This window comes from Ovis canadensis, chromosome 3 (genome assembly GCF_042477335.2).
Source record: "Ovis canadensis isolate MfBH-ARS-UI-01 breed Bighorn chromosome 3, ARS-UI_OviCan_v2, whole genome shotgun sequence".
Taxonomy (NCBI): domain Eukaryota; kingdom Metazoa; phylum Chordata; class Mammalia; order Artiodactyla; family Bovidae; genus Ovis; species Ovis canadensis.
In genome coordinates, this window is record NC_091247.1 from 162,958,387 (window position 1) to 162,985,148 (window position 26,762).

A 26,762-nucleotide genomic window follows, 5' to 3' on the forward strand; every position below is an offset into this window, starting at 1 on the left:
TAATAAGATTAACTGTAATAGAAATAGAGAACTCTGTGTGTGAATGGGGAATATATACGCTTTTAAAGTACATAAACATTTAAGGAGCAGTCCATGTATTAAGCTACATGAAAGCCTTAATACTTCTAGGGTTAATATAGATAATGGCCCTAATTGCTATAAAATAAAATTAAGAAAAAAAGGAGAGCTTTACAAAAAACATATACTTGAAAAAGCACATGAGATAATCTTGTGATATTCAGAAAATTATACAGGAAACTAATACCATACACAGAATTCAAAAAGAAGACTACAGTTAAAAATTTATGAAATAGTGATGAAGAGTATATAAAGGAAAACTTATAGCTTTAATTATAGCCTTCAACAGAGGGAAAAGAAAGAAAACAAAGTTAAGCATGCAACCCAAGAAACTGAAGAAAGAATAAAAGAGCAAACTCAAAGTAACCAGAGGAAAACTATACCAAGGACAAGAGGAGAAATCAACAAGATAGAATACATACCATGTGTAACAAAAAGAAAAACGTAAAAAAATAGAGTCTATTCTTTCCAAAGACGGAAAAGAACAAGGGACAAAAATATAGCATAAGAGTATTATAAACAACTATTCTCAAATAAATTGGGAAATACACATTTTAAGCAAAATGGAGAATGTCAATATGTATACACTCTGGAAAAAGAAAATCAATAAACATGATATAAATAGAATAATTTATGGCTGAGAAGTCCAGATAGTTTTATTGGATGAATTCTACTAAACTTTCATTACCAGTTAATTCTTATATTATACTAGCTGCTTCAGGAAACATAAAACGGTAAAGTGTCCTAGTCTGTTTCATTAGACTAGGTCATAATCTTGATTCCAAATTCAAACTTAAATTGAAGAAAGTGGGGAAAACCACTAGACCATTCAGGTATGACTTAAATCAAATCCCTTATGACTAAACAGTGGAAGTGAAAAATAGATTAGACTAGATCTCATAGAGTGACTGATGAACTATGGATGGAGGTTCATGACACTGTGCAGGAGACAGGGATCAAGACCATCTCCAAGAAAAAGAAATGCAAAAAAGCAAAATGGCTGTCTGAGGAGGCCTTACAAATGGCTGTGAAAAGAAAAGAAGCGAAAAGCAAAGGAGAAAAGAAAGATATAGCCATTTGAATGCAGAGTTCCAAAGAATAGCAAGAAGAGATAAAGCCTTCCTCAAAGATTAGTGAAAAAAATAGAGGAAAACAGTAGAATGGGAAAGACTAGAGATCTCTTCAAGAAAATTAGAGATACCAAGGGAACATTTCATGCAAAGATGAGCTCAATAAAGGACAGAAATGGTACGGACAGAATGGAAGCAGAAGATATTAAGAAGAGATGGCAAGAATACACAGAAGAACTGTACAAAAAAGATCTTCACAACCCAGATAATCATGATGGTGTGATCACTCACACTCCCCTAGAGCCAGACATCCTGGAATGCAAAGTCAAGTGGGCCTTAGAAAGCATCACGACAAACAAAGCTAGTGGAGGTGATGGAATTCCAGTGGAGCTATTTCAAATCCTGAAAGATGATGCTGTGAAACTGCTGCACTTAATATGTCAGCAAATTTGGAAAACTCAGCAGTGGCCACAGGACTGGAAAAGGTCAGTTTTCATTCCAATCCTAAAGAAAGGCAATGCCAAAGAATGCTCAAACTACCACACAATTGCACTCATCTCACACACTAGTAAAGTAATGCTCAAAATTCTCCAAGCCAGGCTTCAGCAATACATGAACCGTGAACTTCCAGATGTTCAAGCTGGTTTTAGAAAAGGCAGAGGAACCAGAGATCAAATTGCCAACATCCGCTGGATCATGGAAAAAGCAAGAGAGTTCCAGAAAAACATTTATTTCTGCTTCATTGACTATGCCAAAGCCTCTGACTGTGTGGATCACAAGAAACTGTGGAAAATTCTGAAAGAGATGGGAATACCAGACCACCTGACCTGCCTCTTGAGAAACCTATATGCAGGTCAGGAAGCAACAGTTAGAACTGGACATGGAACAAACTGGTTCCAAATAGGAAAAGTAGTATGTCAAGGGTGTATATTGTCACCCTGCTTATTTAACTTCTATGCAGAGCACATCATGAGAAAGGCTGGGCTGGAAGAAGCACAAGCTGGAATCAAGATTGCTGGGAGAAATATCAATCACCTCAGATATGCAGATGACACCACCCTTATGGCAGAAAGTGAAGAAGAACCTAAGAGCCTCTTGATGACAGTGAAAGAGGAGAGTGAAAAAGCTGGCTTAAAGCTCAACATTCAGAAAACGAAGATCATGGCATCCGGTCTCATCACTTCATAGCAAATAGATGGGCAAACAGTGGAAACAGTGGCTGTATTTTTTGGGGCTCCAAAATCACTGCAGATGGTGATTGTGGCCATGAAACTAAAAGACTCTTATTCCTTGGAAGGAAAGTTATGACCAATCTAGACAGCATATTAAAAAGCAAAGACTTTGCCAACAAAGGTCCGTCTAGTCAAGGCTATGGTTTTTCCAGTGGTCATGTATGGATACGAGAGTTGGACTATAAAGAAAGTTGAGTGCAGAAGACCTGATGCTTTTGAACTGTGGTGTTGGAGAAGACTCTTGAGAGTCCCTTTGACTGCAAGGAGATCCAATCAGTCCATCCTAAAGGAGATCAGTTCTGGGTGTTCACTGGAAGGACTGATGTTGAAGCTGAAACATCAATATTTTGGCCACCAATGCAAACAGCTGACTCATTTGAAAAGACCCTGATGCTGAGAAAGATTGAAGGTGGGAGGAGAAGGGGATGAGAGAGGATGAGATGGACGGATTGCATCACCGAGTCAATGGACATGAGTTTGGGTAAACTCTGGGAGTTGGTTTTGGATAGGGAGGCCTGGCGTGCTGCAGTTCATGGGATCGCAAAGAGTCAGACACGATTGAGCAACTGAACTGAAACTGAAAGTAAGAGCAATTAAAAAAAAATTACAATATCATTTCAGATATGAATTAAATTTTATTTAATCCTAAACAAAATCAGCTAATCAAATCCAACTGAGTATATTAAAAAAATATTTAATGAATAGGGTTTACCCCCAAATGCAAAGATGGTTCTTCAGAAAAACCCATCAACTGGAGAGCACAGACTGGAATAATCATCCTGGAGTGCCGTCTCACAGTACTTTACTCTAACCCAGCAATCTTACATCTGGGTATGTAGCTCAAAGAAATTCTCACATAGGAGACTAAAAACAATGATGTTTATTGTTCTTGAGGTGGTAGAAAGTTAAAGTTAATCTGGATGTCCACCATGAAGTGAAAAGAGAGAATATGGTAGATGTAGGCCATGAGTGGTTAGAAGCAATGGATTAAATTGACACAAAGTAATATGCAGAAGTCTTAAGTGTCAAGAGAGAAGAGTAAACTCTACAGCAGAGTAACAAACACATAAATTAACAATGATGTGTGATTTGTGAGAGCACATACAACAAACATGTTAGAAAGGGAAGGAGGAGAAGGCGAAGGACAGGAGCCCTGAATGGACCAGTGATTTCCAGTGCTCTTAACTGAGGAGTATGATTAACTCAATCCTCTTCTCTTAATGTTAAAAAAAGAAAAAGAGGTTCAAAAGCTGATTGATTCATTAATCAATATCTACTGATGCAGACACAATATCTACTGTGTAAGACACATCTCACATTTTTCTTTTAAGAAGTAATATTTTAAGGAAAAAAGTCTGGCGTTATTAAACATCAAGACTTTAGTAAAAAGGTAAATTATCAACTTACAGTGTCCTCCTCCCATTCCTCCATAGTGGTTGGAAACAGCAATCAAATTATAGCGGCAAGGACCTGCATTTGGATTAATTAGGAATTCTGACATATCCAAATCACTGTTTAAAAAAGAGATCAAGTTAATTTTATGTTTCCCCTAAATGTAATGAAATTCTACTCTTCAGTGTTGTTTGACTCTCATTTAAATATACTCCTATACATACACACACACACACATACATATCTAATTAAAGAAATTACTAAGAGCCAAATAACTATAAAATTATATAAATACCCTTGAGATTTGAGTGTTTCAGCAAAAATTTTCTTAGGGATTGAGAATTAAAAAATTCTCCACTGATCGTTTGTTTTCAGATTCGTATTTTCATGCTAATACATTTCTTAGTATAAGAGGAAATATAGACATCACCATTTATCACGTGGGTTCTTTTTTAAAGTCATTTTCAGAAATTATTTAAGGAAGAATAAAGGGACAGTGAAAAAACACTTTCTTAGAAATTTTATCCTAATTTGAATATAAAATATATTTAAATATAACCCCAATATCTATTCTATGATTCCAGGTTTTGATGACCTATGCATCCTAAATGAGTAACATTCTCTGAAATGCAACCAGCTGTTTATAATTTATCACACACAAAACTGGAATATGACCATTTTATAGTTTATTTTTTTCTGATTATTCTTTTTGTATTTGTATAATTAAAAAGCAAGAATGATTCTAAATTTCAAATAGATCTCTAATAGATTTAGCTTATCATTACTTTTGTTTGTTCTTTTACTCATATTTTCAAAATGCTGTTCTTGAAAAGCTTGATGGCTCATAATTTTATTAAAGAGAAAATAAGCATTTTTATTCTATAATTACAAAACATTTTCAATTTTAAATTTATAAACATGGATTAGAATAAGCAATCCAGAGAATGTTTTCAGTACATCATCTATTTCCTTCTAGTCACCTCTGCACACACATACAACACCTGCCTTCAGTATCTGTTTACTTATAAACTGTAGTAAGTAAATCTGGTATACCAATATTATGAAATATGAAAGAATACTGCCAATTTTTTCTTCAGGAAAATGGGAGAGCAGCATGGTCTTTTTACAAAATAGGGCGTAATGAAGTCCTTCCTGGACTCCCGTGAATGAAGATACATTATTCCCTTTTTGTCTATCTGAATTCTCAATGATTTTAATGAAAGAATAAAAACAGACTACTGAAATGCTGTATGTAGACTTCTTTGCATATTTTTACAAATAGGATGACTTACTACAGACACTGAAATAAGAAAAGCAAAAGGTGACAACAGGATGACTCACTCCTCTACTGCATCACCTGCCTTCTAAACAACTCCACTGTTCAGTTTCCACGTTAGTCTTTCTAAAAATGCACTTAGGAAGAATGGAGGATTAATGATGAAAACAAAATCACTAAAATCCCATGAAGTATCGTAGATTTACAAACAGGGCCAGTGAACTCAAAAGATAATGTAACGTAAAATGAGTTTTACTTTTTTTTAAAAATGTATTTTCTCTTTGTCCTTGAAAGATCTCTTAAGAAAAGGAATAAAAATTGTTACTAATCCATACAAATTGCTAGAACAACCCCAAAAATACACTCAAAAACTGAGACTGGATCTAAAACAAAACAAATCAACAAATATAACACAGTAGAAACAGACTCACAGATACAGAGAACAATCTCGTGGTTGCCAAAGGGGAAGACGGGTGGGGGGATGGGTAAAATAGGTGAAAGGGATTTAGATATACAATAAGTCAAAAGGACTTAATGTACAGCACAGAAAGTACAGCTAATATTATAGTAACTTTGTATGCTGTGTAATGTATAAAGATATCAAATCACTATACCATACACCTGAAACCACATAATATTTAAAGTCAACTATGTGTAAAAATAAACAAAAAAACACCTATAATCTGGGAGTGATGTTAAAAAAAGTTAGAGGTGCCCAATGTTAATTAAGCTCAATCAGAACTTACTTGATAGGAAAATCAACTAAAGTATCCAACTTGTCTCTCATGTATCGACTATAAGAAAATCGCTTGAGATGCACCACAAGTACTGGAGGCAGAGACCATAAATCCAATTTCTTTGTGGCTTGCTGATGTTCTTTACAATTGGGACAATACCTAAATATAGAGAAATATTTAAAGCTTATTAGAGATATCGTCAGAGGTAATATCAGGAAATGCCTACTATGTAACAGACTGACAGGAACTTGTTATTTTTAATCAATACATTTTTCAAATAGAGTTAACAATTGAAAATGAGTATGTAAATAAGTATTCAAAGAAGTAACGAGGGCTAGATTATTTACATTTTAGTAAGCTAAAAAAACATGGATGTAGCAAAACTGTGCTGAAATAAAGGTATTAGAAAAATCTTGAGACTTTCTGGACTCAAATTAGTAACAACACAGAACATATTGTGATTTTCCTAAAAAAGCTTCTGTTGGAATACCTCCACAGCTAAAAGTTCCTGGAAAAATGTAACTAAAATGAATTATTCATAGTAAAATGGCTATTATGGAAAATATACTAAAACAAGATTAAAACTTAACATTATAACACTTTTAAAGACATTTTCATTCTTAATATGTTGTAAGCATATAAACAAACGCTTGTTTAAAATATCAAAGGGAATTTAACTATTACTTTTTCAATTTGATGTAGCACATACCTCAGTATATATCCTTAAAAAATAATTAGAAACAATTATTTAATTTTGTCTCTTACCAAGGATCTTCAGCACCTAGCTTTTCTTTTGTTGTAAAAAGCTCAATGCAATCTTTTAATTTCACAAAGGGTTTTTTAGGAGGTTTGTATTCCACACTTTCATGTTTTTCAAAATCCTAAAGAGAAGTATTTCTTGAGTTAAGAAAACAAATGAAACAAAACTCATTTTAGTGATATCATATTACTATGAATAGTCATGAAAAACTCCTAAATGTTCTCAAATAAATCAAAAGCTTATTTCAGCTGAGATTTACAGTATTTCTAACATTTTCTGTATACATACCTATATGGACAATCAGAAAGTTTAAATAGCAGGTTCAAAGAAGATGAACCTTTTCTATTTTAAGATATAACTATTTTTAAAATTGCAAAATAAACATATTTGGTAGAAGAAAAAAAGTGTAACCAAACAGAGTTATCAATATGGAAGAGAGAAAGAAGGAATGAGCAATGACTTACCTCAGCAGCATTTTCATCAAAATATCTTTTTTTCAAATCAGGATCCCAATCCAAAGCAAGGAAAGACCTTTCTAAGGTGGAAAACATATTTTTTTTCTTTAAGATTTAATATGCTGTATTGAGTTAATATATTTTAAGATATAAAATAATACATTTTAAGATATACAGCAGAAGAGAGAGATTGCTGTACAAGGTGATCAGGGTAATTTGCTGTTTACAAGCCATTAAAATATTTTACAAAACTTAAGCGTAAGTCCAATCTTTATTTAATACACACTGATATGTTTTAGTATACTTAGAAATGAAGGTTTTTCATTTAAATATGTAGATAGATAAGTAAATGTTACTTCTCAGGACAGTGTTGAATTTCAAGGTTTCACCTCAAAAAAAAAAAAAACCCACCCCAACACATTTCGGTCAAGTTTAGTGTTTAAGTCATTTTCCACAAATACTTACCATCTAACCTAAGCTGCCTATCATCAAATCTTATATGCCTGGTATCATCTTTGATGTAGTTGATATCAGTATTGCCTAAGTTGTTGAACTGGAATGTAAACAATCGCTTTTTGTGTCCCGTGAGTTGACCTCTGCAAGTCTCTTCAGTACATAATCCATTTTCAGAATCGTTATCTCCTCCAACTGAATCTTCAGACTGACTGTTCTCATTCTCGGAGGGCAGTTCTTGATCCTGACTGGATTCATCATCTGGCTCATCTGTTTCCATTTCACCTAATATTAGATATTAGAAATCTTTATACAAACCCAATGCTACATTATTAATACTTATTGATATGAACATTTTTCCCCCCAGGCTTGCAGATATTGTTAAGTTCCTTAATCCTCATCCTCTTAATTGCCCTCTGCAACAATAACCCAAGAGAAAATTTTACAATTTAATACATAAATCTTACTTGGTGACCCTTCTTCATGGATGCCATTTGGGCCATTCCCATTAATATTTTGGTCCTTACAGCAGTGTAGGGATCCTTCAGTGTCTTCGGTGTCAGTAGATATTTTGACGTATCGGCTGAAATAAAATCAGAAATCAAACAGGTTCAGTTCTACTAAGGTAAAAACTTAGAAAAGTTTTCCATTCTTTCAATAAAATAAAACTTTAAATTATTTTATAAAGATCCTCAAGTAGATAGTACCGCTAAGATCACTTACGAGATTGTAATGTGATCTTTACGTATGGGTTATGGGACTATAATAATTAAAACAGGTATGTAAGTAAGAATACTAAATATGTCAGTTATAACAGATAAAAGAAAGGGAGTAAATGGCATTCTTGATTACTCTAATTCAAACCAAGGTTCAACTGAAAAAGATGTTGCCTTACAAAAGAAAGAACCATAAAAGCTTATCTTTTTAAATAAAACTATTTATTATTATGAGTTCTTGTTATCAGTTTGAGCACTGTGTATAAAGAAATGAAGCATAAGACATTTGTTATGATTTCAAAGTGCATACATGATAAACTATTTTCTTCCAACTATAAACTTTTAGTGTAAAACAACTATGAGAATTTATGCTTCCTGTATTTGAAATTATCTCAGTGAAGTGTTTCACATGATCAAGAAACTGGATTAGCCTATAATTTGATTTCTCACACTGCTACCTGTCTAAACAAAGATAATATAGATAACTAATTATATTCTGATAGTACCTTGCATGTTTGCTTTTATTAGCTATTTAATATTTTATTAGGTTAATGTAGAACTGTTTGGGACTTACCACATTCTCACAAGCAAAAGATTATAAAGTTTATCTTCAGTATTGTTCCGTGGAACAGCCATAAGAAAAGGCTGCCCAAAAAGTGAAGAACCAGTATGGTGGGTGTAACTTGAGTGTCTAAATTTTTCTCTCAGGCAAACAGGAATAATCACATGCTCTGTATCTTCTGTCCTATTTATGTTAATCTCAAACCTGCAAGGATGAAACTGACTGTAAACTTTGGAAATTTTATGATATTTCCTTTCAATTTTTTCTCAAGAAATATTTGTGCAATGAATTTCATACTTACACATAAATATCATCACGTTCCATAATACTACTAAGATTTTCATCCATTGCAAATATTCTGTGAAATCTATGATTGTATATATCAGTAACTATCATCTAAAAGGAAATAAATTTCTATTAAGCAGGGTTTACAACAGTGAAAAACTAAACTCCAACTTACATACTTTAAACCCAGAAACATCCTACCTTATCTGCAGGTACTCCTGACAAAAGAGACAATGCTGTACAAAGATCAAGTATGTTTCCAATTTTAGGGACAACCACTTTATACTAAAAAACAAAAAAGAAAATTGCAATGACTTTATTACTTTGGAAAAAATACTCACTAGTTAAGACTAACCTGGTTGCTTCCTTACACTCACTTGGCATTTGGCTCACAGTGTCTGTTTCCAATCTTGCCATTGTCCTGGGTGACAAAGTCCATGTGGACAGTTTATCTTAGCCTTATTATTCCTTCACTGCTCAATTCAAAGGCCCACACTTGCATTTAACCATGGTTCACGTCTCAGAACTTGCCATCTCCTTTTCCACCTCTGATATCTTAAACTCTTAATTGTCTAAACATATTTACTTTTCCTGGAAACCCATTCTTTCCTATTCTTGGCTTGCATTGAGATATCTAGTCCTTTTAACTCTCAGTTTTTTCCATTGGCTCCTTAATATCTCCATGCCCTTCCAGCCCCATGATTCATCCCTTCAACCATTCTACTGCAAAAACTTTAACTACTTTATTATTCAGCTATTCAGTTTTATTCTTGCTATACTTTCTTAGAGTTGTTTAGATATGCTGGAGTAAATTGCCCAACTTTATAGACTGGTGTACTACAAACTCAGTGTCTAATCTCAAAGGATCCTTCAAAACTAGCCAGAAATTCTTCTGTGTCTCCTTTATTTGCTTATTCTCATATTTCTCTCAATAACTATTTAAAATTGTCATCATTTCTTAGGCTTCCTATTTCACCACTACTCCTCTCACTAGCCGCGGAATATCTATTTGAGTGAGAAAACAGCCTAGGTGATAGGAAAATCTCCAACTTACTGTTTCCCCTGTAGAGTGAAAGTGAAGTCACTCAGTTGTGTCTGACTCTTTGCAACCCCGTGGACTGTAGCCCACCAGGCTCCTCTGTCCATGGGATTCTCCAGGCAAGAATACTGGAGCGGGTTGCCATTTCCTTCTCCAGGGGATCTTCCCAACCCAGGGATCGAACCCAGGTCTCCCACATTGCAGGCGGACGCTTTAACCTCTGAGCCACCAGGAAGCCCCCTGTCAATGTGAGTCTAAAATGTCCTTTTCTCTCTTTTGATACAAGGAAAGGGAATCAGGTGGTACTCTTCTCATTCTAAAAGTGGCTTAAAAAGATGGAAACGATTTAAAAAAATGCTTTGCAGTTTAAAACAAACAAAAAGACGAATCCTGTCATCTGTATATTCTCTTCTGACTCCTCTAGAACATAAACTCGGCAATTATCCTTTATTTCATTTTATCTTGGTGGCTCAGACAGTAAAGAATCCACCTGAAATGCAGAAGATCCAGGTTCTATCCCTGGGATGGGAAGATCTCTTGGAGAAGGAAATGGCTACCCACACCAGTATTCTTGCCTGGAGAATTCCATGGACAGAGGAGCCTAGTGGGCTACAGTCTGTGGGGCTGTGAAGAGTTGGACACAAGTGAGCAACTAACACTTTCACTTTACTTTTTAACTCTTATAAAATCAGAAATGTCTCAAAAAACAAATTGATCTCTCACTGCTTTTTAATAATTCTCCATTAATTTTCTCCCTTTCTCTTCTGCTTTATAAATAGCCTTGTTAAAAATAATGTCTACACTCTTGTAACTTATCTCCCATTCACTTATTAATCCACTCCTGGCTCTTGTCCTCACCTCTTCAAGGCTACCATTTAACTAAGTCTTTATCAGTCTTTATTTTATTATCTCTCTGTAGCAAGACTGCTGACCACTGCCTCCTTCAAAATCTTCCTTTCCCTGTACACAACTACATCTTGTTCTTTTCTAATGCCTTGGTCAAATCTTCTTGAGGAAAGAACTAACCCTCTAGTGTAATCCTTCAGGCTTTTATCTTTAGCCTTCTTGATTCTATATGCTCTCCTTAGATTAGGTGACAATATATCCCAGTTTGCTTTGGCCAGTCCTGGGTTAACCTGATGTCCTGGTATAATTATTAATACAGCCCTTTTCATTTTTCAAATTGTTCTGGTTTAGACGATCAACTAAGTGATCTCATCCTTCTAATACATTTCCTACCATCTTCATAGAGCTCACCACCCAATTTATCTCTCAAGCACAGACCTCTCTCTTCCAGTCTACCTACATACATAAAGTCAATGCTTACTGATATGTCTCCCAAATTTTCCTCGATTCTCAATTTGTCCAATACTTAAACACAGATTTAAGTCATGTTAAATCAAGATATCCAATACTAAATAGGCTTCTTCTTAAAACTTTCTTCCCTTATCTTCCAGTAAAACAAATAGTACCATTCTCCTCAGTTTTCCAATTCCATAAACTTGAATATCTTAATATATTTTCAACTCCTATATTCAACTGGCTCTTCTACCTGTCTGCCATCCTGATACTTAGCTTAAGAGTCCAAGCCCTTGTCATCTGTCATCTCATCACTACAAAAAAACCTTTTACTTAGTGCGCCTGATTACGCCTCTCCAATCCAATCTTTGCACTAGCCAGCGTTCTTTCTGAAACACAAATCTGACCATACACTCTCTTTACTTAATAAGCTTTAATGGCTCCCTTTAGTCTTTAGGATGAAGTGCAAGCTTCTTGTGATAGCACATTAAGCTTCTTCGTGATCTAGCTTCTGTTTGCCATACTATCTACCTGTAGTTTCCAGAAGTGGGCCATGTTCTCTTTTGCCTCAGTCCTTTCTTTGTATGTGTCACTCTCCTGGTATTTATTCCCAATTTTCATGTGCTTAAATCCTAATCATCCTTCAGGATTCAGCACAGGCGTCACTGCCAGTTTGGGTAGGTTATTCCTTCTGTATACTCCTCAAGCACCCTGTCAGGGAACTCTTCACACTGTATGACAAACTTCTTAAGAAGAAGGACAAGGAATACCTTTGTACATCCAGCACCTTGCATGGTATGTGAGTTCAATACATAATACATATTCAATGCAATTACTAACGAACTTCTTAATTTAAATCAACTTCAGTGATGGGAAAACTCATCAGATGGGCTAACCAAGCTAATTCCTTTTTCTCTAGAGCCTGTGTTCCCACTCTCTATCTCCCTGCCCTATGAGGATGCATTTGAGGAGGCATCCATCTGTAAGTGAGGAAGAGAGTCAGCATTAGAAACTACCAAGCTGGTTCTCTATTCTTCCATTTCCGGCCTCCAACTGTGGGAAAATAAATTTCTGTTATGTCACTCAGTCTGCGGTATTTCATTATGGCGGCCTGAGCAGACTAATATAACTAATACGTTCTAAGAAACTGCACTTCTGGCTGGAACCTATACTAGGATTTTAGTAAACTATTTTTTAAAGGATGAACTATGTTTACTTTGTTTATGAGAGCTTTATACTCAGAAAGTACCCAATACATATTTGAATAAATAAAATTTTTGAACACTTCTAAGTCATGAGGATTGGGAATAAAAAGATTTCCAAAGTTCCTTTCTTCAAAGAATTCACAGTCTAGGGGACAAAACTTAAAATAAACCAAAGGTCATAAAAAAATTTGATAAGTGTTATAATAGAATTTAGGGGAACAGAAGGTTGAAAAGGAAGGAAATACTTTATTAGGGTAGGTCAGATGTCAGAAAATGATTAACTGATTAAGAAAGGGAAAATACATAGTGTTTTGCTTCATAAAATGTAAAATAGCCCAATTATAACACTAGGCAATGGAATCAGGCAGACAATTGATATTAAGGTCTACCACAGGGCTCTTGTATAGAATAAAGTTCTTCTATTCTTGTGTAAACTAACCAAACTGTTAAAAGATTAGAACATTACTGAAGCAAGTATTTTTACCCTAAATTTCCACTTCTCTTCCAAGTTCTTCAAATGCTTAAATACTACAAGTATTTTAAATATACCATTATCTTATCATATCATGAATCAAAATGTACCTCAAATATTAATTAGTTTCACTTGCAATAGCCAGTAGGAAAAAAATTACAATGAAGATTAAAGAAAGTTCCAGTTGGAAAACTGGGTAAATACTATTATATTATTAATCTTTGTAAGCTAATATTCCTAACAACATTATAAAATCAAACCACCTCTCATTTTTCTTTCATAAGAAAATGTCTGAGAATTTTTTTTTTTACATGACGAGTTGCACTAATTTTCAAAGTATTTAGCGTATAAAAATCTCTTATGCAAAAAAGTTTATTACTGAATTGTACTTAAGGCATACGGACTCGATGGACGTGAGTGTGAGTGAACTCCGGGAGATGGTGATGGACAGGGAGGCCTGGCGTGCTGCGATTCATGGGGTGGCAAAGAGTTGGACACGACTGAGCGACTGAACTGAACTGAACTTAAGGCATAAGGACTCAGAACTAACAAATGCCAAGAAAAGAATCATTACTTGCCTGCATAGGTTTGGTAAGTGGATCCATTCTAACTAAATAAACTTCCAAGGTACGTTCCTTCTTCATGGGCAATGGAAGTGTCAAGTAACAGAAAGGATCAAATGTTACTGAAATCTTAGCACATTCCGGACATACTAAAGTTGATTTAAAAAGGCCATGAAATATATCTACTATGATAGAATCATTTCTTTTTAAATGGTTTTCCCAGGCTTCTTCAGCAACTACCTATAAGGAAAACAGACACATATTACACAGAGATATCACATTATTGTAACAATGTGACAATAATACGGTTAAATTTACCTTATCTGGTCTTCCATCAGCATCTTTTAATTGTATATATGGTTTTTTCCTAATTCTATTCAAATCCTCATGTAGTCCATCTAATAGGAAAGCTAATAGTTCTTGACAGTCCTGCTGCTGGTATCCAGAGAACTGAGGTGCAAAACGTCCTACTTGTGTCTGTAAGAAAAGCAAAACTATAAAATCAGTTCTAGGGATTTAAAAAAATATATAGTCGATAATCCATATCTGTGAATTCATCTACTTCCTAAAATTTATTTGTAATCCTGAAATCAACCTGTGGCACTTTTCCAGTAATTTGCAGATACGATAATTACATACGGGTAAATACACACAAATAATTACATATCTAAAAATATTTTAATAATGGTAACTAAGCTGTAAAATAGAAAAGAAACATTGACCTGAGCGAAGAACAATGAGAAAACGTTGCAGTTTTGTACAAAGAATTGGGAAACACTAAAGACTTGCTCTTAGTGGAAGCAATTCCATGAACAGAGGAAGCCTGGTGGGCTACAGTTCATGGGGTTGCAAAGTGTCGAATATGACTGAGCTCACACACACACACAGACTTAAAATTCAGTAACATTTTTGGGTCACTTGAAAACCACAGTGCTCTCATTCAGCTTCTGTGTTTAAAGAGGATAAATCTCATAGAGACAAAAGGAATATTCATGCTCATATATAATTTTTCTAGCCATTGCAGTGCTAAGTATTTTTTTGATGAGACTGAAAAGAAATGTGAAAGAAAAAAGTCAGGTTATCAAGGACCTATTTACAATGTAATTTTAAATGAGGACATCTTGTAAAATGAAAATAACTGGAATTATGGATAAAGGCTGAAGAATGATTTGTCTAAACCAGTTGGTCCAAAGTTTGGAAAGTTAAGGAACAAATGTAGGAGCTTTTCTGCTTTGTTGCTATTTATTTTTAAAGAACTAGTATACAGTAATAAAATGTTGCCCAGTTGATTTCCTATAAGAATATCATTTAAGTTGTATAAAAAGTGATTGAAAACTGCTGGGAAGAGGTCCTGAAGGAGGAAATGGCAACCCAATCCAATATTCTTGCCTGGAGAATCCCATGGAGAGAGGAGCCTGGTGGGCTACAGTCCACGGGGTCGCCAAGAGTCAGACATGACTTAGTGACTAAACTACCACCATCACCATACTCAGTATTTAGTGTTTGCTTTGCAGACTAATTTCAGTAAATTTTCAAACTTATCCCTCTCAAAGTAAGAGTTCTTAGAGCTTAATGACATGCTCAAATTTAGTCTTTACCTCTGTATATTTACGTAGGTTTCTTAGAGATATGCTGTATTCTAAAACAATCTGCAAGTGCTCACTGCTGTCTGTCTGTCGTCATTTTGAACCATGCCTGCATTTCTCAACTTTTATTTATTTCCTTTGACATCTCCCAGAACTCTTTTTGGATATTTTAAACTAATTATCTATTTCTGTACCCCACCCTGAAAATTTAATACTTTATTTGCTGCATATCTATTTATATGCTGAGTCCCTCTGGAGGGCCACAAACCACTGTAATAGCTATGATTCTTTGCTCTTTTCCTAAAGACGTCTGTCCTCTTGGGGGTAAAAACGCCTTGATGAAAATGTATTTGAGATACTAACCTTAAAGGCTCTTGGTGTGACATAGCTGAACTTTCCAGACCACATTTGCTTGATCAATTCAGCATAAGATTTAGCTATTTCACCTCTCATTCCTAAGGGATTGTCAAAATTCAGTTCGTCTTGATACTTATCATTCAGGAAATATTCAGTAAGTGGAGGTGTATTGCTCAAACACTGCAAAAAATAAAATATATTTTCAAGTAAAAGAAACCATACATATTAAACATTAAAATGCAGAAACAAAGTGATTATATATATATATATATATATATATAGAGAGAGAGAGAGAGAGAGAGAGAGAAATTTACATTGATGGCCTCTTGCACTAATAAGTAACTAATCAAATAAACATTCAAATGATGTACTCAACTATTCATTTCCCAAATTTCAAGTCAATTATTTATAGTAAACAAAAATGCTAATATTTGTTGCTGCAAAACCTACATTAATTTTAACCACAGCAAACTACTGGTTAACTGGGAGAGAAGTTCAGAGTTTTTTTTCCTGGCAGAAATTATGGATTGTCTAACCATCCCAGGCATTTGCCAATTAGCCTGCTGCTACTGCTGCTAAGTCGCTTCAGTCGTGTCCGACTCTGTGCGACCCCATAGACGGTAGCCCACGAGGCTCCCCCATCCCTGGGATTCTCCAGGCAAGAACACTGGAGTGGGTTGCCGTTTCCTTCTCCAATGCATGCAAGTGAGAAGTGAAAGTGAAGTCGCTCAGTCGTGTCCGACTCTTAGCGACCCCATGGACTGTAGCCCACCAGGTTCCTCCGTCCATGGGATTTTTCAGGCAAGAGTACTGGAGTGGGGTGCCATTGCCTTCTCCGCAATTAGCCTGAGTAGGAGCTAAAAACTGAGATGGAGCACAAGGAAGAAATGAACTTTAAAGAGATATTTACTGCTTCCATTGTCAACTCATCAACATAAAAGAGCAGCCTTCTAAGTTTTCCTTTTGGGTCAATCATTTTCTAGAAGGGACAGTACAGATCAGCTGAGTCTGAGAAAACAAACTTCTATTATGTGAACTCTGGCCAATAGTATTCTTACTTCTTCCAGCTCTTATTTAATAATACAACAACCCAATTTTACTTTATGGCATGATTAAAATTATGAATAAGTTAATTCTCCAGCTCTGTTCCATTTTGAATAATTTAGAATCTAAAATAAAATAGACAGTGGAAGTACAGTTTTCCCACAATATTTTATCTCAAGCTAAAATAATTTTAAGTTGATAATGCTATATAATGTGACTTCATTTTGAACCCAATATTACTTTATCAATTAGATGTCTAGAGCCACTAAGTAGAATATGTAAAGACTGACACAGACGTAGAGTCATAGAGGTAACTATTTGGCTACAGGAAGATATTTGTTTTGGAGCACAGTGACAAAATGCTTTAAGTGAAGCTAGCTCTTTGCAAGTAGTAGAAACCCATTCATAGGAGAGTTCAGAATTTATATTAATGGAAATGAAAGTTTTTCAAAGCTTGCTTACCATTCATAAGAACTAAGTTAAACAGTCTTGGTAACTATGAAAAATTAAGCCTGCTGAGTTTACGCTGATAACCTGGATGTTATAAACTATATGTTATTTACTGTTTGGCTAAAACTTAAGCACACATTCAATCTTAAAAATAAATCATGGTGTTATATTTTGTGTTTTCAATTAAAAATCAATTTCTGTGTACTCATGTAACCATGATATCTAATTTGGAATTTTCTGTTCAAACTGGTAGTCTGGCCCCAACCTCAAGATAAGACGGAGAACTCTTTATAATATGGAACTTGTTATTATACTATTTTAGACAGTGAAAACAGTATCAACAGTCAAAAAATGTTTGAGGTGGGCTACACAGGCTGTTATTTACATGTTATTTTAACAGCAAAAAATTTTATGTAGAAAACAGGCAGGCTACAGTGTAAGATGCAATTAGGGAAGGATTTTTTTTTTTCCTGTACTTTTGCTCCTAACTCCTTTTACATCTCAAACTTTCCTAATCTTACAGGTTTTCTCAGTTTCATTTTCTTTTTATAATATATATTGGTTTTATACCCAGCTTGGAGGTAGGGGCCAGCAACCTAGAATACACCATGACTACACAAGGCATAAATGCTATCACTCAGTAGTATCATCTGATTTAATACAAACAGGACCAACACTAAATTGTCAATGACGCAAAGTGGAGATAAGATAGCATTTACAACAATTATAAATTAGGTTTCAAATCCTTATATATGATCAGCTCAGGGTTATAGTAAGAATGTATAATATTCTACTATTGTGTGCAACAATTATATAAAGAAGCCTATGTTTTACCAAACACTTCAAAGAATCAAGTTGTGCAAACATGAATAATTCTTGCAGTTTGCTTTTACTTATTCATAGTTATCCTTATCTTGCAAAGAACTTCCAACTATAATTGAAAAATGTTTAGTTTTCCATCCATAGTGATCTTTCTAAAATTTGTCACTAAACTTTAAGACTTGATTATGTCACTTCCTTGCTACAAATCCTTTAATAGCAATTTCAGATTAAAATTTCAAATTCAAAAAGACAGCACCTATTAAAAACTCTCTGGTCCCTTTTTGACTTTCATTTAATCTACCATCTGTTTTGTAACAGGTCTCTACTCGGATTTTTAAAGAGAACAGTGCTTATTTTCATAGTGACTCATGCCAGTTTGAAACAAATTATAATTAACTGATAACAAACTAAACAAAACACAATGGTTCAGTAAATAATTGCCTGCATTTCCTGTCAAGATATCATAACCAATATATTTATTAAAAATTTTTTTACATTTTTTTAAAATTAGAGGATAACTACTTTACAACATTGTGTTAGCTTCTGCCATACATGAATCAGCCATAGGTATATAACCTATGTGTCCTGAGATAAACCTTATTTTTAAATGTGAACTATTAAGTCCTGAATAGTCCCCCAAAGCATCGTATTTGTTAAAGGTAATGTTTTCAGGAACTCATGACCTTAATTTTTCTAAAGATTTGTACAAATACATACAAATACAGATATTCAATTGTTCTAATACACAGTCCATAATATTTTAAAAACTAAACTGATATCAGACTTTTCTTCCACCTCTTGAAAATACCGTACTTTTCTCCCTCACTTTGAAAATAATGGAGTCATTATATTCTTGAAATAATACAAAAACCAGTTATATATTAAAAGTTCTCTTTGGGTATCAATTTCAAGGTACAATTGGAATAGAGCTCAAACAATTAAAATATTTTCATGTTCCAGGTGATAGCAGTATTCAATGCCATCGCTCTGGCAGAAGAAAAGAAGCCTGTTTCTTAAATCTGCTCATAATACAATTGATTTGTAATTTAGGCAACTCATTTTACTCAATCTTTTATCATGAGGCTTTCTCAGAAACATGAACACCTTTGACAATTACTAGAAAATTTGATATTGGACTGGCTTCCATTAAGTACAATATTTTAAAGAATAAATTTCATTAGTACAGTAATAAAAACTAGAACAAGGGTTCTAAAGCATATCTCTCAAAGATTCTTCTAATATAAAAAACACCACTTTCCTATCTGTTTGGAAGTGTTGCAAGATAATTCCTTTCCTAAGGCATATGAATTCCTATATATGTAGACATAGAAAATTTCCTTATTAACTCATAAGATACTTCACTCCAACAACATAATATAGACCAGAAATCATAAAACGTATGTTGTGCCTATGTGTATATATCCCTTATTCTCAATACTTTCTAAACTGGAGAAAACAACAACAACCACTCACAAAACTTTCATCCATAATGTACATCATTTTTCTTATTAAAAACTGAGAAGAAAAAAAAAACCACACCAACTCTGAGAATATATATGAATGTATCATAAAAACAAAAAAGGACTATATAAACAATATTAGCATGTTATTTTTATGGCCACTTATGAGTTTTTTTGACATTCTACTAGTCATATGACATGCTGAGCTTCACCTCTAATAAATTCACTTGATTTTAACAGCTTGACACTGACTAAATGCCAATACTTCCATAGTTTAAGAACTAGCTCTTACAATTCACCATCAAAAAATGAGGTCCAAATATAAAGTAATGTGACTAATCATAAAACACATTTATTAAGCCATATGTTGTTTGTATTACAATTGTATCTAGAATAAGTCCTAATATTGCATAGAATTTTGTCAAATACCATTTTAAAGGCAATAATCAGACTGAATAAAAAGATTCTGTATTAGTAGCTTCAATTCTTTTTTTCAGTTCTACCTCTGTTAACTGCTACCAACCCATCTCCCTCCACACCCCCCTCATGTGTGCGTGCTCAGTCATGTAACCCCACAGACTGCAGCCTGCCAGGCTCCTCTGTCCATGGAATTTTCCAGGCAAGAATACTGGAGTGGGTTGCCATTTCCTTCTCCAGGGGTAGTTTCAATTCTTGATGCAAAAGAGACAAAGTAAAAAAACCTACATTAATTAACAGGCAAATGCACTTATTAACTAGGCTAAATACTCCTTTAAACTTTTTATGATCCCTAGGAAAGTTAATAGTGAGCAAAACTGACAGAGGCATTTGAAGATCTAAGTATTAAAAACCAAATTGCATATTTAGTATATGGTAATATGAATACTAAAATTTCATATTTAGTATATAGTAGACTTTTGGCATTCATTAATTTAGCCTGTGTGACTCAGCATCTTCACAGCTGGCTAACTGGAAGGTTCAGGATATAAGCTAGTATGAAAAGATGTTGGTCCAGGAAGAATGATGAGAATGGTGTATTATGTGCAAACCAATCATTCTGTGAGCAAATGTATCTGTTCCTCAATGTAACTTTATACTTCTCTATTTGTGCATTTAAAATCAAATTAATATGCATTTAAAATCAAAATTGCATGTAAGAATGTGAATTCTTGCATGTGAATTTGAATTAGGGATCTTATGATATATTTCTTAAAGTATTAAGACTAAGCCTTAGCATGTACTCTTTCCCTTAGTTATTCTTCCCCTGTAAGAAATTCCTACTTATTCTTTAAAACTCATCTCAACATCTCAGTACCTCAAACACAAACTAATGTTCCTTCTTCTGGACTAACTCTATTAACTTGAACTCTTATACTGTCTTTATCCTGAGAGCAGGGTCCATGTCCTATTCACTTTTGTAACTCAGCATCTAGCACAATGCCTGGCACATACCAAAATAAAGGGGTGATGAACGAATTAAAAACTTATATGGTAGAGCAGTCCTTACAGAGGCTGAGAAAAGAGGGAAAACACTTGACTAAGATCTGAATTGCAGCCTGCTATATAACTATAACCTACTCAAAGCTCTACAAGTTAAAAAATAAAAGTCCAAATAATGCCTAAAGAGGGTTTCTTAATGAAGAAAAACTAACTAATGTGAATACTCCAAAAAATAACTATCAAGATAAATCCATGTAAGTAAAAGATACGTGAAAGGAAAATATATGGTAATATATTTTCATGAAGACTCTTTCCCTCAAATCAGCCTGGAACTAGACATAATAATTCTTCAGAGAATTATTCTAAATAATCAAATTATCTCATCTGGACATTCTATATGGGTCAATATATACAGACTTTTAACCACTGTCACCATGAAGAACTCTTTTTTAAAAAATGCAATAGTTATTCAACTATTTTAAAAAGTATTAATTATCTATGAAAAGCTCTCTGGTTATACATTTCCACCTTTAACACAACATGCTATAATTGGTGTATTATGTGAAGGCCGATTTTCTCTAATTATTTAAATTTCTTGGAAAGACTATAATGCTTTTTAAAAATAACTTTTTCTTAAACACACATGCAAAAACCCTACTGTTCTTATATTACTGTCAATAAGTTCTTCCATTAAATGTTCTGATCAGTAAGACGGATGTTTCTAGAATTCTCTGAAAAAGTGACTAATGTAAGAGTCTCAATTTTGTATTTCATTACAATCTTCCAGTTTTTTAAAAAAAACTGACCAAGTGACATAAAGTTCTACTATATAACCAAATCTCAAGTCTATAATCAACATATTTTAGGAAATGAATAATTAATAGCCATCCCAATAACTTGTAATGAATCTGGAATTTCCCCAGTACCTGGAAAATAGTCAAAGTAATCCCCTTCAAAAAGAGAAAGTTGTCTTTTGTAATGCTGAATATGAACCACTCCCTTTCTGTTCAGGTGCTCCAGAAGCCCAATTTTCAAGTGATCATGTATGCTCACTATTTTAGTAAACCGGTAACTAGAACAGGAAAGAAAACAAACTTAATTTTTGATTACCTAAAGCCTTTGAGAATTGTGTAACTCATTCTGTAACTGATCAAAATGTAATGCCACTCACAACTCTTAAAGTAGCTACACTTTCAAACTGACCAATGCTAAATATAGGAACCCAATCTAAAATGGAAATTATTTTCTTATGATTAAAAAAAAATAAAACCTAAAGTAATCCATGGTTAAAGTAATCTTAGAATATCCCCAATAAATTTTTCTGGATTTTAAGATTAGATGGATAAAGAGTTTTCAGATTGGTTTTTGTCATGACAACAGTATAAACATAAAAAGGTACTGTATAACTCCAAAGTATTCTATGAAAACTGGGATACTGGCTCTCATTATGAAAAAAGTAGTGGATAAGACAGAAACGTATGATGTAGACTTTTACAATGAAGACCTACTAATATAAGCCTGCCCCTTCACCATGGAGATTTGAAAAATGAGATTTTTAAGACACTTCATGTTGTATTTTTTGTTATTTTTCTCCTTAGGAAAGGAAAATCTCATTATATGTGAGGGATCAATTTTGAAGTTTCTCTATATATTCTGGGGAAACAAATACAACTAAAGCCATGTTTTGCTTTACATTTCCATTCTCCAAGTTTCCTTTAAAGAACAAATTTGTGTATGTAAAATACAAGTGGATATAATTTTCTTTTTAGTTTTAAAAAACTTTAAGTATTTTTTTCCCTCTCCCACCTACTTAGTGAAGAGAGAATTGGCATACACTCTACTTAAAATATTGGAATTTTACATAAAGCAATTTTAAAGGCAGCATTTTTAATTAGACAAAAATATTCTAACATTTTAACATTTACCATTAATCTGGCCACTATGCTTAGGACATGAAAAAATAAAACTTCATTTAAAATCTCTGCTATCACCATTTTCTTCAAATTCTATGGAATCTATTTTTTCACACACTACTTGAATTTAATAATTATTATGAAAACTTAGGAAGTATGACAACTAATGGGAAACCTTTTGGCTAGCAAAGAAATGTCAATTCCTCTTCCCCCTCACCTACAGGACTGAGAAAGAAGAATTCTGTCAGCAAGACTATACTGCTACTTGCAGTGAGCATCTCCTGTAACTAGAACTGTCATGCTTAAAAAAGCATGATTATATAAGACTAGTGATTTTTCATATTAAAAGCTAAAAGTAGAAACTGGATAGAAGATCCACTGGATAGAAGATACCACAGAGATATATTTCAAAACTTTTGGGATAACAATTATATCAATAAAGATGCTATAAGCTTTAAGTAGTTGCATGATGTTTTAAAACTAATGGACAACAGCAATTGTCAAAAAAAACTTTTTTTAGTAACAGGTTATATATTGAATGATTTTATGTTTAGATACTCAGTTAAAGCATTCTAAAGCTAAATGATTCTAATAACATTAGTAAATGTTAGTGCAAGTTGTATTTTAGAGGACTAAAGCTTATGAACTCAATTTTAATGTTTAGTAGCTTATCTCCTACTCTGTTTTAATAATTCAGAACTGGCTCATAATAAAATTAATGTCAACATTTTAAGCAAGGAGACTGTCAAAGGTTTTAAGAAGAAACAAACTTTTATAATTCTGTGTGTGTTCAGTCCCTCCCAAACAATATTCAGTAAAGAAACATTTTTGAATAAATGAGCATTAAGAATTGCGTGAGCCATTCATCTTTTAGATCTAGGCACATACAGAAAGGGATAGCAGAATTAAAAAAAAAAAAAGCTTCACTGACTTACTACATTCTTTAAGAGAACCACCAAGTCATATACTTCTCTGTATCGTTTTATGGCACTAGGCACATAATTGACAATATTTAAGCTGAGTTGAAACAGAAGTTTAAGAACTATGTGATAACATGAACTATGAAGGTTTCTATTTTCATAATAAAAAAGAACTTAAATTTACTTGATTAATCACTCAACAAATATTAAGAACGAACATCATTATTTTAAGAGTCTCCAGAAATATAATGTTCTAAAATGATGTTTTCATATCATTCACTGCTAAATCATTAAAGAAACAATTTGCACAGTAGTGAGGGTATGTTTTGACAAGCTGTGATTAACACAGCAGCCCAATTCAAGTGCTATCAAAGTGGTTACATTGGCAGGTCTTTTAAGAACTACATATATACATATATATTACATGTAATAATTCTTTTAAAAATTATTGTGCTCTTTGACACTTAGCTCCAGAAATACCATTAATGTGGTGCAGGTTAAGCAAGTATTTCAGGTAAATTTTCCTAACTCAGTGTTTTTCAAACCATTTATGTGGAAGGACTAATATTTTAAAAAATTTTCAAACTGTCATAGACTGATATTTTATAAAGTTTATAAAATAAAAATGAACCACCAGAAAAATGAAATAAGAAACAACATACGGAAAACAAAGCCCCCCTAACTACTATAAAAGTTTTGGATCACTTATGCTTAATTTGTACAGTTATTTTATTGCTGACCAGCACAGTCTCATTCAAACACTGTGAGAAACATTATTGTAATGTACTGAACTATTTTCTGCCATCGTATCAAACATTGGGGATATAAAAGAAAACCAAAGACAGGCTCTAATCGCATGATTCTCACTGCGCAGTAGTTATCTGTCCAGAAGAGACAGAGAAAAACAGGTATGCGTGCATGTGCGTGTGAGTGTCCATGAGCAAATATGTGGGTGTATGAAAGGCAACTAGGAAGGAGGCAACATTAAATATAAAGAGACCTCAGACTTAATAAATTATGAGAATCTTAACTTTTAGTTAAGGAGCTAGGTAGGGTCCAATTTGGATTTTATCCTTTAGGTGATACGAAATGATTATTAAGCAAGGAGGTATTTGCATTTAAAAACAATGACACTTTGTACTAAATGAATTAGAAGAGGATAAATGATGAACAAAAAGACAAGTTAGGAACAAAGAAATGAGTTAGATATATTTTTCAACAGTTTACTTAAAAGACACTCAAGTGTTAAAATACTGTACTGGCAGGACAGAAAAGGATAAATACAAGTGATATTCAAGAACAGTAGAATCAACAGATCCTGTGGTAAGTCAGGTTTTGACTTGGGTCAATGATTGCACCTATAAGGTAGTATACTAAATAAAAGCACTAAGCTTCTAGGAAATATGTTCAGTCACAGACATACTGAGTTTGAGTTATCTGTAATATTGTTTAGGCAGGGATGTCCACCTAATAGTTACATTTTGGAGGAAAACTCAGGAGGGAGAATTATGGTGGAGACAGCTTTGGGATTTGTCAGTTATAAGCAGATGTCAACTAGAGGGGCTACAAAGAGCCTACTGAAACAGGGAGTCAAGAATGACCTTACCAAATATAATTTCTGTGGAGTGGTATAATGGTCACAGTGATGATACAGCAGCAATTGATAGTTACACAATGCTTGTTATGTGCCAAGTACTTCTTAAGGATTTTATCTCCACATAACAGATAAAAAGTTTCTTATCCAAGGTCATACAACTTGTAAAGTTATAGTACTAGGATTTGAAGCAGTCCAACTGCAAAATCCAAGCTTTTACCTACGGTGCTATGTTGCAGTCATGAGGATTATTGAATGGAATATGAGAAAGAAGGGAGAAAGCACAGACCATCCTTTTCAAGGTCAAGGGTACTCCATCTTCCTCCTACCTCATTTTTTTAAAAAAGACTTGACCATGTACATATGCTGAAAGGAAGACAGTGAAGAGGTGAGGTTAAAGGTATAGAACAAACAAGAAATGATTAATGGAACAAGTTTCAAAGAAGGTAAGAAAGGTCTCAGGAAGATGGTAGTATAATTATGATGATATAGATACTCTGATATGGTATTCAATGAATATAAGAGGAATCATAAAGTATATATTAATATTAGGAATTTCCTTATGAACAGTAACATTCTGGTCAAGAACTTGTTTTAAATTTCTTTTAAGAACAGTTACTGAAAGCTTTCTCTTGGGCAAGGTACATGATGCTTAAAAAAGCCCTGGGCAATTACTGAAGAATTTACACAAAATACCTTAATTTTATACCAAATCTATTTAAAAATATATGTATTCATTCATATATGCATAATAAATATGCATGTGTATGTATACTGGTGTTTGTGTATGTGTGTCAGCCAATGACTCGGCTTATATTCAAAGCAAAATCTATCTAAATGAACACAGATCTTTAATTACACATGGGACCTGATTATTAAGCAGAGAGTGATTTTCCAGTAAACCCTTCAAATTCAAATGAATGTCATCTTTGATGCAATTACTTTAGGAGACTATATGTTTGTTTCACTGATACTGTCACTGCTCAAAATATTTTAGGTACTTGTCTTTTTAGAGCTGACAGATGTATGAAAAAGCACTGTTATCTATATAGCATCCAGGAGGTATCAATATGTTTACTGAGTGTATGAGCAATATGTTTTTTGCTATGGTAAAGTAAGATTTCTGATGTAGGGATTTCTATGATTTAAAAAAAAGGGTGCTCATGTGAACAAGTATAAGCTCTAATGTTATAGCTGTACCTCTGGCACATCATTGCTATTTTTATCACCAGGTTAACCAAACATAAGTCTTAGTGAATAATGTACTCAATCAAATGAAATCAAGACCCAATTCAACTATCACCTCCTTAGGGAAGCCTCATTTATTTCCCAATAGATCTCTTCTCTTTGCTTCTAAAACAGTTGGCTATAATGCTTTCTATATCACATATTATATCTATTTACATGTTTATCTTATTCACTACATAATGAAATTCTAGAAGATAGGCACTGTCTTTTTCAACTCTGTATTACCAATGTCTAGAACAATGCTTGGCACAGAGCAAGTCTCAATGTATGTTTATTGGATTAGCTAAATACATTAGCCACCCCAAACAAGAAGACTAGCCTAGCTGCTCTTAATTTCTTTGACCCTTTTTTCTTT

General features: G+C 33.7%; 1 protein-coding gene across 10 annotated transcripts in view; it reads right to left on the reverse strand.

Moving 5' to 3' along the window:
• USP15 (ubiquitin specific peptidase 15) overlaps positions 1 to 26,762 on the reverse strand; it is a 128,182-nt gene that overhangs the window by 6,160 nt on the left and 95,260 nt on the right. For 5 of the 10 annotated variants that reach the window (XM_069584772.1, XM_069584771.1, XM_069584774.1 and 2 more), the window contains 12 exons: positions 15,544 to 15,717; positions 13,913 to 14,071; positions 13,610 to 13,834; positions 9,218 to 9,301; positions 9,033 to 9,127; positions 8,744 to 8,935; positions 7,921 to 8,036; positions 7,466 to 7,738; positions 7,010 to 7,080; positions 6,551 to 6,666; positions 5,795 to 5,944; positions 3,788 to 3,891 (listed from right to left, as the gene is read on the reverse strand). In XM_069584772.1, coding sequence (XP_069440873.1) covers positions 3,788 to 3,891; positions 5,795 to 5,944; positions 6,551 to 6,666; positions 7,010 to 7,080; positions 7,466 to 7,738; positions 7,921 to 8,036; positions 8,744 to 8,935; positions 9,033 to 9,127; positions 9,218 to 9,301; positions 13,610 to 13,834; positions 13,913 to 14,071; positions 15,544 to 15,717 — 1,759 coding nt within the window. Of the gene's footprint in view, positions 1 to 3,787; positions 3,892 to 5,794; positions 5,945 to 6,550; positions 6,683 to 7,009; positions 7,081 to 7,465; positions 7,739 to 7,920; positions 8,037 to 8,743; positions 8,936 to 9,032; positions 9,128 to 9,217; positions 9,302 to 13,609; positions 13,835 to 13,912; positions 14,072 to 15,543; positions 15,718 to 21,658; positions 21,805 to 26,762 lie in introns of those variants that run through there. The other 5 variants (XR_011255965.1, XR_011255964.1, XM_069584777.1 and 2 more) reach the window with 4 other exon arrangements.